Source organism: Arvicola amphibius, chromosome 10, assembly GCF_903992535.2.
Source record: "Arvicola amphibius chromosome 10, mArvAmp1.2, whole genome shotgun sequence".
Taxonomy (NCBI): domain Eukaryota; kingdom Metazoa; phylum Chordata; class Mammalia; order Rodentia; family Cricetidae; genus Arvicola; species Arvicola amphibius.
Genome location: NC_052056.1, coordinates 109,402,854 through 109,418,251, shown reverse-complemented (window position 1 = coordinate 109,418,251; position 15,398 = coordinate 109,402,854). Strand labels below are relative to the sequence as shown.

The 15,398-nt window shown below is 44.5% G+C and overlaps 1 protein-coding gene across 1 annotated transcript in view; it reads right to left on the bottom strand.

Annotated features, from left to right (window-relative positions):
• Flt3 (fms related receptor tyrosine kinase 3) overlaps positions 1-14,541 on the bottom strand; it is an 83,696-nt gene extending 69,155 nt beyond the window's left edge. Inside the window, exon 1 of the mRNA XM_042055856.1 lies at positions 14,466-14,541. Coding sequence (XP_041911790.1) covers positions 14,466-14,541 — 76 coding nt within the window. The remainder of the gene's footprint in view (positions 1-14,465) is intronic.
• Positions 14,542-15,398: the final 857 nt, after the last annotated feature.

The following is a 15,398-nucleotide window of genomic DNA, read 5'->3' as shown; positions in this document are numbered from 1 at the left end:
CAGTCTCACTCATGAACATGGATGCAAAAATACTCAATAAAATACTGGCAAATAGAATTCAAGAATACACCAGAACCATCATCTGCCATGATCAAGTTGGCTTATCCCAGAGATGCAGGGATGGTTAAACATACAAAAATCTGTCAATGTAATCCACCATATAAACAAGACAAGGTTGTCCGCTCTCTTCATATCTATTCAATATAGTTCTTGATGTCCTAGCTAGAGCACTAAAACAACAAAAAGAGATCAAGGGGATACAAATCGGAAAAGAAAGAAGTCACACTCTCACTATTTGCTGACGATATGATAGTTTACATAAGCGACCCCCAAAATTCTACCAAGGAATGTCTACAACTCATAAACACCTTCAGTAATGTAGTGGGATACAAGATTAACTAAAAAAAATCAGTAGCCCTCCTGTACACAGATGATAAATGGGATGAGAAAAAAATCAGAAAAACATCACCCTTCACAATAGCCACAAATAGCATAAAATATCTCAGAGTAACTCTAACAAAACAAGTGGAAGACCTGAATTTCAAGAACTTTCAATCTTTGAAGAAAGAAATTGAAGAAGACACCAGAAAATGGAAAGATCTCCCATGCTCTTGGGTAGGTAGAATTAATATAGTAAAAATGTCAATCTTACCAAAAGCAATCAACAGATTTAATGCAAAATTCTTCATAGACCTCGAAAGAACGGTACTCAACTTCATTTGGAAAAGCAAAAAATCCAGATAGCCAAAACAATCCTGTACAATAAAAGAACTTCTGGAGGCATCACAATCCCTGACTTCCAACTCTACTACAGAGCTACAGTACTGAAAACAGCCTGGTATTGGCATAAAAACAGACAGGAGGACCAATAGAACTCAATCAAAGACCCAGGTATTAATCCACACACCTTCAAACACCTTATTTCTGACAAAGAAGCAAAAAATATAGAATGAAAAAAGCATATTTAACAAATGGTTCTGGCATAACTGGATATCAACATGTAGAAGAATGAAAATAGATCCATATCTATTACTATGCACAAAACTGAAGTCCAAATGGATCAAAGACCTCAACATAAAACCAACCACACTGAACCTCATAGAAGAGAAAGTGGGAAGTACACTTGAACGCATTGGCACAGAAGATCAAGACTTCCTAAATATAACTCCAGCAGCACAGACACTGAGAGAAACAATTAATAAATGGGACCTCCTGAAACAGAGAAGCTTCTGTAAAGCAAAGGACACAGTCAATAAGACAAAACGGCAGCCTGCAGAATGGGAAAAGATCTTCACCAACCCCACATCAGACAGAGGTCTGATCTCCAAAATATACAAAGAACTCAAGAAATTGGTCATCAAAAGAATAAATAATCCCATAAAAAATGGAGTACATACCTAAACAGAGAACTCTCAACAGAGGAATCTAAAATGACTAAATGACACTTAAGGAAATGCTCAACATCCTTAGTCATCAGAGAAATACAAATCAAAACAACTCTGAGATTCCATCTTACACCTGTAAGAATGACCAAGATCAAAAACATTCATGACAACTTACACTGGAGAGGTTATAGGGTAAAGGAAATACTCCTGCATTGCTGGTGGGAATGCAAGCTGGTACAGTCCCTTTGGATGTCAGTGTAGCAATTTCTCAGAAAATTAGGAAACAACCTTCCTCAAGGCCCAGTAATAACACTTTTGGGTATATATCCAAAGGATGCTTAATCGTGCCACAAGGATATGTACTCAACTATGTTCATAGCAGCATTGTCTGTCATAGCCAGAACCTGGAAACAACCTAAATGCCCCTCAACCATAAAATGGATAAGGAAAATGTGGTACATTTACACAACACAGTACTAAACACCAGAAAAAAAATAACGACATCTTGTATTTTGCAGGCAAATAGATAGAGATAGAAAATATCATTTTGAGTGAGGTAACCCAGACACAGAACGACAATTATTACATGTACTCACTCATAAGTGGTTTTTAAACATAAAGCAAAGAAAACCAGCCTACAAACCACAATCCCAGAGAACTTAGACAACAATGAGGACACTAAGAGAGACTTACAGAGATCTAATCTACATAAGAAGTAGAAAAAGACAAGATCTCCTGAGTAAATTGGGAGCATGGAGACCTTAGGAGAGGGTTGAAGGGGAGGAGAGAGGCAGGGAGGAGAGCAGAGAAAAATGTAGAGCTCATTAAAAATTAACAAAATTAAAAAAACTATGGAAATGTGTGTTACGTTTGATTCTCCTGCATTTGTTTAATAATGTAAGGATGTATTACATTTGTTTATGCTGCATTTGTTTAATTACAAAAAGATGTGTTGCTGTTTCACCCTGGCTGCCTAAAGCATTCGATTGGTCTAATAGAAAGATGAATGACCAATAGCTAGGCAGAGAAAGGATAGGTGGGGCTGGCAGGCAGAGATAATAAGTAAGGGAAAAAACATCTAAGAATGAGAGGAGAGGAGAAGAAAGGAGAGAGTGAAGAGGAAAAGGAGATGCCCAGGGCCAGGTAGTCAGCAAGAAAAAGAGCTGAGCTAATGCCAAGCCCTCAAAACCAATAGTAAGTGTCAGTGTGGTGATTTGGGAGCTAGTTGGTAGCCCAAAAGAAAAAGCCTGCTACAAAAAAAAAAAAAAATGGCATTGTGATGGGTACTCTAAAGGGATGACATCAATCTAAAACCAAAGTTTAGGCTAACGCAAGGACTGTCTAGGCAATTCTCTCTGGAGAAGTCTACACTTCCTCTTGTGTGTTCACACCCACCCCCCTCCTCCCGCTTGACTCATGCTGAAGTCTATATGAAAATCTTTTCTTCAAAAAAACCACAACTTTGCTTCACTAAAAACAAAATGAGGTAAACCCAAGTGTGGTAGTGCATGCATGTAAGCCCTCCTGAGTTTCCAGTTGTCAGGAGGCTGGGGCAGGATCAGGCAAGGCTGGTCTGCAGGAATTCAAAGTTAGTAAGAGCTACACAGCGACACTGTGTCTCAGAAAACACAAAACACAAAGTCAATAAAATCTGCTCTCCGATTGTGTGACACAAACGGGAGACTGCCGAGACATCATTTCCTGTTTTGCTTGTTTGTTGTTGTTGTTGTTGTTTTTGAGACAGGGCTTCTCTGTGTAGCTTTGGAGCCTGTCTTGGAACTCCCTCTGTAGACCAGGCTGGCTTCGAACTCACAGAGATCCGCCTGCCTCTGCCTCCCAAGTGCTGTGACTAATGGTGTGCACCACCACCACTCGGCCATTTCCTTTCCTTTTCTTTCTTTTCTTTTTTTTTTTTTTTTAAACAATACTAAGACAAGTTTCAAAGTTGCTGTATGCATGAGTGTTTGCGTGAATACACCACACGCATGCCTGATACCTTCAGAGGCCGAAAGAGGGCATCAGATCCCCTAGAACTGGAGTCAAAGATGCTTGTGAGCTGCCCTGAGGGTGTGGGAGACAGAACTCGGGTCCCTGTAAGAGCAGCAGTGCTCCTAACAGTTGAGCCATCTCCCTAGTGCCAAGGCCTCATTCCCAAGTGAAGTCTTGTGAGACAAAGAGAACAGGCTAAGAATTACAGACCTGAGTTCAAGTTCCCCTCTGGAAGTTTACTTTTGATAACACTGAATTTGAACAAATAATTTACCCCCTTTGAACCTCATTTTCATCATCTGATAAACGAGGACAACAGATTAAGCTCCTTTTTTTGTTGTTTGTTTGTTTGTACTCTGTGCTCCTTCCCTGTAAACTCATGATTTTATCTACCATGGCTTTACCGATGGGCTCCAAATGTTTACACAGAGAGATGTGTCTCACAGCTTTGAATATATAGCTATATATCTAGGTAGCCCACCAGGAATATGAAGGGAAGCTAAAGCCACCTTTCCCTCTGTTCCTCCTGCTGCCTCTGTTCTCTCTGTCCTCTTCGGTGAGTTTCAATGCCCACACAGTCGCCAAAGCTAGACATCTAGAGAGCAGAGCATTTTTGCTGTGAACTCTTGGTCTCGAAGGACCCTCCTGCCTCAGCATCCAACATTGCTGGGACTGCAGCTGTGGGCATCCATCTGCCAAGCCCAGGAATACCTTTGAATCCTCTCCCACTCTTATTCCCCATCCAAGCAGTAACCACACCCTAATCTTTTCCCTCCTTGAGTATTCTCAAGTCTTCCCTCAGTTCAGCCTCTATATTATCAATGTCATGAATAAAGTCTTGACTCTTTCTGGCCTGGGCCGCTGCAAAGGGCTTCCTCGCTGGCCGCTGTGCACCAGCTGAGCTGACCCACTTCATCCTCCACATAAAACACCACACATCCTCCGCTCAAAGGCCTCCCCAACTCACAACTTCCCTTCTTTTGGACTCATTCCCTTTGAAAAATCAATGAAAATAATAAACACTTTCTCTTAAAACAAAACAATAAAATAACATACTTAGACAACAGAAAGAAAGAAAGGGGAAGGGAAGGGGAGGGAGAGAGAGGAGAGGGAATGGGAGTGGGAGAGGAAAAAATAATGGAATAGCTCTCCTGAAATCATTGAGGTTCATAGTCTCAATGATAAAGGTCAAGTCCCAAGATGGCTCTGTGGGCACTTCCCACCAAGTGTGAGAACCTGAGTTTTGATCCCTGAGACCTACAAAGTAGAATAAGACAACCAGCTCCCTCAAGTTGTCCTCTGACCTCCATCGCTGCGCCTTCGTGCTTCTGCACACAATTGAATGCATGTGCACATGCACACACACTAAATAAGTATAAAAACCCAACTTCCTGAGTTATAACTTTGTAAAGGGTAGCCACTGTAATCCTAGAGACCTTCCTTATATACTGTGCTCTCCTCTTGGAAGCTTGGCCTCTCTTTCTGTCTAGGTTAGAGGCCACACTTCTGAAGATGCTTCTAACACTGCATCATCAGCTGCAACTCCGTGTCTGACTCTTGCTTTGGACACCATAGCAATAGCCTGGGAATCCTTTGAGGGCAGTGCTGTGTGGCATTTTGGAAGCTGCTGTGCAGTATCTGGGAAGGTGCTGGGGACAGAGCTAGGTCCTCATGAATGCTGGGCTGTGAGACTGAGGCACAGCCCTGTGCAGCTTTTAACACAGTAGAACCTTGCCCAAAAGCACTTAGAAGAAGTGAGGGAGGAGAGAGAGACAGAGAGAGGGAGGCAGGGAAGCCTTACACATCAAGATTGACTCCAAACCCTAATGATATTTTCAGATTCAGTGTCTCCCTTCCTGCAAAGAAACCACCTAAAGCAGACCCTATGGGATTCATCTGATGACCAGAAAGAGGAACTTCAATTGCAGAGGCGTCCCCACCAGCATGTTTCCTATTTGCATTGTGGGTCCTGAGATGTCTATCTGCATTTCCTCCAAGAATAGAAAAGCATTAGGAAACCTGACTCTGATCAGAGGATTTTGAAGAGAAGACTGAATTTGGTGAGCATCTTATAATTAAAACACGGTATTGGAGAGAAAGAACGGTAAGATCCTGCTCCAGTGGAGACTATAAATAATCTATGGCGGATTCTTGGCTCCCAATCAGCATAATATTGACAGTAGGGAAAAAATATATATATATTTTTACTGTTTAACAACCCCCCCAAATACCAATAGTTCCTCTTTTAGGGTCTTATGCAATTCCTCCAGCCACAAAAGAACATTGTGTGTGGACTTTGTATTATTTTTATGTTTCCTTCGCATGTGTCGGTATCTAGAGGGCAGAGTGCTATGAGTCAAGTTAACGACCATCCGTGACTTCAACAACAGCTTTCATTATTTCGTGGCCACTGAGGAGACAGCCACTAGAAAAACCAACCAAACCATGTAGGCGCAGGAACCCTGTCCCTTAAAGAAAAAACAACTTTTGACCTTGTAACTACAGCTAAAGCCTCCTCAGAAGCCACGGCGAGGGAGAGTCTGAAGAACAACAGCATCAGAAGGCCATGGTGCCCCCAGCACTTGGAAGGCTGAGGTAGAAGGGCCTCAAGTCCCAGGACAGCCTTGTCTATGAGGTTCTTTGTCTCCGACGAATACAACCAACTACCATGGCCACCAAAAATAAAACAGACTCCGAACACCGTTCTCGGGAAACCCCTCTGCAGGAGGGTCAGTTTATCCGCGCCAGTGAAGGGTGGAACAGTGCAGCAGGATCAAGCTCTGGAGTCTGCTAAGCCAAATTTGCATTCCTATTATCTGCAAGATCCCTTTGGTACTCCTGAGGAAGGTGTGGTAGCGCACTGCCTGTGATCCCAGGACTAAGGAGGCAGAGACAAGCGACTCAGGCCAGCTTGGAGACCACCTGAAACACCCTCTGCAAAAGCCCAGAAGAAGAGAGGGGAAACAATAAAATGCAGTATTTTACTTTGTATGCTAATTAAGTTTTAAGAAAAGTTTGCAGCGCTCTTCAGATTATTTGGTGTTTTGTTTTGTTTTTTGTCATATCAAAACTTCACCCAGAGCCAGGTATGGTGGCACATACCTTTATTTCCAGCACTCGAAGACAGAGGCAGGTGGATGGATAGCTGTGCATTTGAGGCCAGCCTGGTCTACATAGTAAGTTCCAGTTCACTCAGGACCCTGTCTCAAAACAAAACAATACATGCTAGGTGTAATGATTCAGCCACACAACATGGCTGACACTTTGGGGTTCCAGGGCCATGCACGTGCGAACAAGCCCTCAGCCAGAAGTGCCTAATGGCCCAGGAAATCTTAGAGGACCCCGCGTGACCCACGTGCAGCATGGTTGCATCATCTACGTATGACGCAGCTGCATGAGCCCTTGCGCGCATGTGTGAGCTCCGTTATCTGCATATGACGTAACCACACCATCCCCTTGTGCGCATGCACTAGGCAGCCCTTAAAAGCTGAAAGTGGCCTGGCGGTGGTGGCACACACCTTTAATCCCAGTACTCGAAAGGCAGAGACAGGAGGATCTCTGTGAGTTCAAGGCCAGCCTGGTCTACAAGTGCTAGTTCCAGGACAGGCACCAAAGCTACAGAGAAACCTTGTCTCAAAAAAAAAAAAAAAAAAAAGCTGGAAGCACCTCCTCCCTCTCTCTCTCTGTCTTCCCCCCCCCCCCACCTTCCCCAGGCCTGTACATATGTACACACAAACCCCCAATAAACTAAGCGTGTTCCGTGTTTCCTTCTCACTTGTGCCAGGTAATTTTACTAGGTAATACTTAGGAGGTATTTTGAGTCAGCGATCTATAGATGGCAATTTATCTATCTTCCTTCCTTCCTTCCTTCCTTCCTTCCTCTTCATTTTCTTTGTCTTTTAACAACAATATCTATCATTGAATGCTTATTTCACTGTCAGGGGCTCCTGCCACACTGATTTCTGAGTATCATTAGGGAGTGAAGACAGGAGAGGCACTGTTTAAACTGAGAAAATGGTATGGGGGAAGTGGGGAGGTTCTCAATGGAGCACAAATACTCTTTGGTGATAAAAAGAACAGTTTAGAAAACTGCTTCTTGCTAGGTACAATGGCATGAGCTATCGGAGCTTAAGACCAGCCTAGCTAACATAGTAGAACGACCATCTGGAAAATTCAAAAGAACCCCCAAGTCAGGCTTCAGAATGTATCCTTCTAGTCCTAGCACTTAGACGGCTGGGGCAGGAGGATCAAGAGTTCAAAGGTATCCTTGGTTATATATTAAGTTGGAGGTCAGCCTGGGCAACCTAAGACTATCTCATAAACACACACACACACACACACACACACACACACACACACACACACACACTTCCAAACCCAAACTCTCTTTTCCCCAAATGCAAAGACCATATTGGTTAGATGTGGTGGCACACATCTCTAATTCTAGCACCTGGGAGGCAGAGGCAGAGGCAGAGGCAGGCAGATCTCTATGATCTCTACACAAAGAAACCCTTGAAAACAAACAAACAAAAAAGATCTTATTTGACTTTCTGACAGATCATTCATTTTACCTCAGATGCAAGAGCATTGCTACTTTCATGGGCATATAAAACAATCTGTCTATATTTGAGTAGTTTTACAAGGTAACACCCTTGGAATTCCTCTTCTTAGCTAGTTCAAACTTAATTTAAGCAAGCTGTATTTTCTATTTTTTTTTTTTACCTCATGTGTACATGTGTGGTTCACACACGAGTGCAGGTGTGTGCAGGCTGGTGTGTACCTCTGGAGCTCAGAGGACAACCTCAGGTATCTTCACCTTCCACCTTATCTGAGGTAAGGCTTCTTTGCTGTTATTTGCTGTTGCATAAGCTGGTCCAGGGACTTGTCAGGGACTCTCCAGTCTCCTCCCATCCCTGTGGGAGTGCTGGGACTACATACAGAACTCAGCTTTTAAATAGGTTCTGAGGTTCCAAACCCATGCTGTTTTTAATCTATAGATATTTAGTGACCAGCAATATGTTGGTGATACTTTACCTCTTTCCTCATTGTTCCCTAAGCACCCCCAAACAACTATACTGAAAGGTTGACCTGACTAAAAGGGACTTCATGGGGCTGGAGAGATGGCCCAGCAGTTAAGAGCACTGGCTGCTCTCATAGTGTACTGGAGTTTAACTTCCAGCACCCACATGGTAGCCCTCAGAACTATCTGCTACTCTAATCCTAGGGGATTTGACTCCCTCTTCTGGCCTCTGTGTGCACTGCACACACATGGTACATATACACACAGGTAGTGAAAGGAGAGAACCAGCTCCTTCTGACCTCCACATGCTCACTGTTGTAATGGTCTGTCCTGTATAACAACTGTGACATGCACACACAGAATAAATGAATAGCCAGTTTTATTCTCTGTAACAAATTTATGCATAAGTTACGACACCACCATCTCTTTCCTTTTTGTACACATTGTCCAAAAATGTGCTGTGCTTGGTACAGAAATAAGTATTCAATAACGTGTGTTAAATTAAGAAATATTCCCCTCGTTTACACTTGTATTAATTTTTTTAATCTGAAGTCTTCCTGGGAAAATATGTAAACTTCCAACTTTTTTTTAAAAAAGAAAAGATGTATTATGTGTTTGTGTGTCTGCACGCGCATACACATGCATGTGTTTCTATGTGTGTGCACGCATGTGCGTGCACATTGGTATGTGTATGCTAAGTGATGGCATCCACATAGGCCTAGAGGCATCAGATCCCCTGCAGCTGGATCACAGCTGGTTGTGAGCTGCCTGTCATGGGCGTTGGGAACTGAACTCTGGTCCTCTACAAGAGCAGTGTGCATGCATAACCACTGATCCATCTCTCTGTCCACTGTTTATGTTTAGTACCTCCTTACCTTAGTACTTTCAGTTTGACACCAGGCAGTTGCAAAAGCATTAGAAACATCTCAACTGATAACTAAGAGTTATTGCAAGTGCCATTTTATTTATAAAATGTAGATCATTCTTTAACAGCAGGCATGAGCTCCCCCATTAGCCCTCAGATAATTTCCTACAGGCAAATATGAAGTTCCTATGAAGAGACTAATAGCTAAGCTAAATTCAGATGAGGCGAGGATGGAAACTAAAGCATTAGAATCCAGGGCCATCAGGGGTCCGTTATATCCTCGAGACCAAACCATTTTTGCATAGCCTCTGTGCCCCCAACCTCTTTCTGACCCACCCCTTCTTGGGTTCTCAAGATTGAGAATAAAGTAAATATGACGGTTTGAATTAAACTGCCCCCATAGGTTCATATATTTGAATTCTTGGTCCCCAGTTAGTTGAACTGTTTGGTAAGGATTAGAAGGTATGGCTTTGGAGGAGTTATGCCACTGGGGATGGGCTAAGGCTTCAAAACCCCAAACTATTCCCAGGTAGTTCTGTCTCTGCTTGTAGATCAAGATGTGGGCACTCAGCTACTGCTCCAGTGCCCCACCTGCCTGCCTACTGCCATGTTCCTCACCACAATGGCCATGGACTCTAACCCTCTGAAACTGTAAGCTCCATTAAAATATTTTTCCTGTAAGTTGATGGCGTAAGTAACTAAGAAAAAGGAAAATAACTAAGATGGAAGTTTGTACCAGGAGTGGGGTATGGAAGACTTTGAGCACTGGAAAGAGAGCTTAATGGGCCATCCTACTAGGCACTTGGCAGACAATAGTGTTAACTAGGGAGCAGTGTCTACTGCTGTAGGCTAGGGAGGCCCAGCTCAGGAAGTTTAAGAGGTGAAAAATACAAGCAGCTGGGCTTGAGATCATTCCGGTGATATTTTGGCAACAAATGTGGCTGCTTTTGCCCCATCCTAAGACTCTGCCTGGGGACTACTTCCTTTGGCAGAGGATATATCAGGACAGTCTAATGTTTACTGTGTCATGTGGTTATTATTGGTCACTGCTATGTGGATCTACAACAAAAGTGAGCAAGCAGGACAAAAAAAATAGAAAATGTACAGTTGGAAGAGAAAAAGCACAAGAAAATTTAATGTGGAACCCAAGTCTTGTGCGAAATTGAATAAAGAGAGTGGTGCCCTCAGGGCAAGAATGCACTTAGTTAAGCTTCCAACTTGCAAAGAGGAGAGGCCTAAGGAATCTTCTGCTCCTAAATGCAGGAAAGTTTGTTCAACAAAGGAATAAAAGAAATCAAAGCTCATGCAAATGTAATTCCCACCCAAGAAGGCAGCAGAATTTGCCAGCCTCAGCCATGAGGTTCTGGCAGGAGAGTTATGAAGAACACAGGAGTAAAGAAATGGTAGGCTCTTCCTCTGCAGTTAAGGAGATCCTCCAAGAACAGCATGTGTCAGGGAAGCCCCTGCATGGAGACCAGCAGAGGCCCATGCAAAGAGCTATGAAAGTGAAGCCCGGGTTGTCCTGAAGACCCCAGGATGTTGGGGATGCCAACGCTATGGCAACTGTAGACCAGGAGTGGAACCAGCCCAAGGAAGAGAAGGGCGCTGCAGTCACCAAGGAAGAGCCATCTAAACCCTTTGATATCAAACATAGAGTGTAGATTTGGAGATTGCCTTGCTGAAGTTTGGTCTTGCTTTAATCCAGTAGTTTCTCACTATGCTTCCATTCTTCACTTTTGGGATGGTAAATGTATATTCTAAACCATTGTATGCTGGAAGTATGCAGTTTGTTTTTTGCTTTTGATTTTACAGGGGGTTACAGTTAAGAGACAGCCTTGAGTCTCAGAAAGAGACTTTGAAGTTTTAAACTGTGTTGAGATTGTGATAGACTATGGGGACTTCTGAAGTTGGATTGAATCCATTTTACATTATGTTAGGGCTACAAACCTATGGGGGCCAGGAAGTGGAACTTGCTGGTTTGAATGAGAATGGCCCCATAGACTCATGCATTTGCATGCTTCTGCCACAGTTGGTGGAGCTATTTGGGAAGGATTAGGAGGTGTGGCCTTTTTAGAGGAGGTGTGTCACTAGGGATGGACTTTGGTGTTTCAAAAGCCCTACTAGGCAGTGGTGGCGCATGCCTTTAATCCCAGCAATCCCAAGCAGAGGCAGGTAGATCTCTGTGAGTTTGAGGCCAGTCTGGTCTACAGAGTGAGTCCCAAGACAGCCAGGGTTACACAGAGAAACCCTGTCTCAAAACCAAACCAAACCAAACCAAACCAAACAAAAAAAGCAAACAAATCAAAATTTAAAAGTCCAAGCCATTCCCAGTTAGCTCTCCGCCTTGTGCTTGTGGATCTAGATGTAGCTCTCAGTTACTGCTCCAACACCATGCCAGACTGCTGCCATGCACTCCCTCCCCATGCCATAATGATCATGGACTCATCCTCTGAAACCATAAGCAAGCTCCCAATAAACTCTTTTATAAGATGCCTTGGCCATGGTGTCTCTTTACAGCAATGGAAAAGTAACTAAGGCAAGCAAGGACGAAAAACCAGTGGTGAGAATATGCAATTCAAGGCTCTGAATATGAACTCTCTGACAGTGAAAGGGACAGTATCTCCGTTATTATAATATTGGGATCCCCTCTTTACAGTATCCGTGCCCAATGTAGATAAAGCCACAGAGAGTTCCTTCCTGTTGGGGGATATTTGGACACTCTGAAAGGTGTTTTTGCTGTGACTGATGTAATAAAAAGCTGAGTGGCCAATAGCTAGGCAGGAGGTATATGTGGGATCTTCTGTAGAGAAAGGAAGGGCCAAGCAGAGAGCAAACAGGAGGTGCACGACGGAAGGGAGGGAACACCAGGTGATAGAGCGTAGAGTAGTATGAGTGGGTTAATTTTTAAGAGCTAGTTAGGAACAAGCCTAAGCTATAGGCCAAGCTTCCATAATTAATAAGAAGTCTGTGTTGTTATTTGCAAGCCGGCAGCCCAAAGAAAAAAATCCAATTACAGCTTCCCAGTCTTCCAGAGCCTCTTAGAAAATATCATTATCCATGAAACATGGTGCTTACAAAGGCAACCAAAATCTCTCCTTGAAATGCAAGAAATTTAACTCTTGAGTATTTTAAAGTCTTTAATATTTTTCCCCCAGTTTTTCGAGACAGGGTTTTTCTGTATAGCTCTAGCTATCCTAGAACTCACTTTATAGACCAGGCTGGCTTGGAACTTACTGAGGTCCGCCTGCTGCTGACTCCCAAGTACTGGCATTAAAAGTGTGTCCCACCATGCTCAGCTGAAAATCCCTACTTTTAAGCTCCTTACTTTACCCTAGGAAAAAAAAAAACACTTATGAACGAGCATCACAAAGGTGTGAGCTCTAGTTCCATGCTGCTAGTAGGGCTGTGAATTGGTACAACTACTTTGGAAAACTCCTTTATAGCACCTATCCAAATGGCTTTCCCTCTGGGAAAATCCTACAAGAAATGGGAATCAGATCCATCAAAAAAAAAAAAAACTCACAAAAAACAAACAAACAAAAAAGACGATCATAGATGATCGCAGCGGTAATATTTGTAATTATAACAAAAGCAGAAGTGACTTCTTTACAAAAGGGTTTTGAGAATTGAACCCAGGAGGTTCATGCGTACTAGGCAATTACTCTACTACAGAGATAACATCCTTAGTCCAGGAAGAGCTTGAATGATCAATCAGAGAATGGATAAACACATGGTAAAGTGTATCACATCAAAGAATGGCAGCCAAAGCTGTTTTCAAGAACTATTCTATAGGGAACAAAGTCTTCTCTCATAAGCACCATGTTGAGGCAGAGCAGCTGAACACTGGGGCTGGAGAGACAGCATAGCAGTTAGAAGCCTGGGTTTGGTTTCTAGCACCCACATGGTGGCTCACAACCATCTCCAAATCCATTTCAAGGGGAGCTGACCACCTTTTCAGACCTTCATCGGCACATGTGTGGTGCACATACACATGCAGGCAAACACTCGTCCACACATAAAAATAAAGCCCTGAGTTTGATCCCCAACACTGAAGAGAGAAAGGAGCGAGGCGGGGTTACAACAATGATTTGCTTTTTGTGAATTTCAAAAACGGGTGAAAGTAATATAGAGTTTGAGAAACCAGAGTGGTGGTAACTTGGGAGCTGAGTCGCCCTGTGTTTTGACTCCCCTCCTGTGGTTATGAAGAGATACAGATATATAACAACGGATGTGAGGACTTGTAAGATTGTGCATATTTGCTGTCTGTGTGTTGTTGCACTTTGAACCTGGAGATGGGTATAGACATTTCCTAAGAAGGAGTTCAATGCAGTTTGAGCGTGGTGGCAAGTACTGCTCTGATACCAAGTTATTTCCCTAGACCCCTTTAGCCCTTTAGAAAATCTTTTCTGCTATGGAAAAGGCACTAACATCATACACAATCAAAGTCTTTTGCATTAATAGAACCTGAAAAGAAAAGCATACTATACTATGTATTTGAAATATATCTATTTACAAACCAGTTTAAGAAAGGTAAAACGTGGTTTTCCCACCCTTTTTCTTTATCTTCTACATTTTTAACTTTATAATTCTTATTTTTTAAAAATGACTGGAAATAATTTCTAGTCCTTATGTTACAAATATCTTCCCTATTTGTCACCGACTGTTCAAGCCAGAATCCTAAATGTCGGAGCTAAAGGGGAAGTAGGTTACGGGGCAGATGAGGGCGCCAAGGCCAGACCATGAGTGCCTCAGAAGGCTGCAAAACTAGGACAGGGCCTGATCATCCCCAGGTTCTCAGAACTCTGTCTCCAACTGAAATTCAATCCAACCCCCTCATCTTCCCAAATAGAAAGATGACGCGAACCGTTCTGAACTGGGTCAGAAGGGGACCTTTCCCTTATCGTTAATGTTTTCAATGACAACTATCACCCAAGCAGGTAATTTGGAAGGGCAGTCCTAGAAGTCCTTGAAAAATCTCAGTAGGGTTTAATCCTAGGGTAAGAGTAGAATAGAGACGGGGAAGGACAGCCAGTATAGTATTTCCAAAGTAACTAGCCATTGATCTAGTTGATCCGAAAATTGGCACAGGTGGGGGTCGTCAGCGGGGATGACCGTTCTAGCAGAAGATGCCGGTTTTTTCCCATTAGAGTTTACTCGGTCAACCCATGCCTAAAAGAGGTGAGAAGCCCACTCCTCCAGCATCTACAGTAGCCAGGGGGCGGGTCAGGGGGCTCCCGAGCCACCTGCGCTGCTGCAGACTCTCCGGGGATGGCCGAGCGCATCCTGGCCCAAGACTAGGCGCGACGGCCTGAGGACTGCGGAGGAGCGCTGCGGAGGAGGGCGGGGGCGGGGGCGGGCGAGCCGCAGTCAAGTTCACCGCTTCAGCGGGAGGCGCGAATGAGGGGAGGGACGCGGCGGCGAGGGATGCGAGGGGGATGAGGGTGCGCGCTCGGCCGGGGCGGGGAGGGGGCCAGGGGCCTTACCGAGCAGCGGTAGTCGGCTGCAGCGCCGCACCATCGCCCGCATGGCCTCCGGAGCGCGTGGTACCCAAGCCGCCGGCCCAGCTTGTGATGCGGCCCCAGCGGCGCGCCCCGGGCGGCAGGTGGCTCGCCGTAGGATGCGCGTCACCGACCGCAGATTCCCTCGGACTGGTGCAGAGCAGAGGGGGGAGGAACCTCTCCCCAGAGGCCGGGGCAGCGCGAGCCCCGGGGCTGCCTGGAGAGCCGAACTGGCGCAGCACTGCGGCCGAGTCCACGTGCCTGCCGTGGTCCGCAACCTGCGCTCCTGGAGCCCTGGGCGCCCCGACTTCGGTGGGGGGAGACTGGGTGTGGTCCTGCTGGGGAAGTTGCTCAGACTCGGTGGCTCGGACCGTATTGCGGTTCCGGGAGTCCCCGGACCTCTGCTTTAGATTCCGGAGCGAGAGAAGAGCTGTGACCCACAGACCTCCTTCTTTTGCGCTCATCTTTGACGCTCCATGAAGGGTGCCTAAATCGGTGCCATACACTGGCTACTCCGCGGGTTTTATTCCTCACCTGGTAGATCTTCATTGAGGACTGATTTCTTTGTCTCCTCTTATCTCTTAGGATAACCACGACTCCCAACTACCTCCTATTCAGAAAAGCAGGCTCGTTTTCAATGT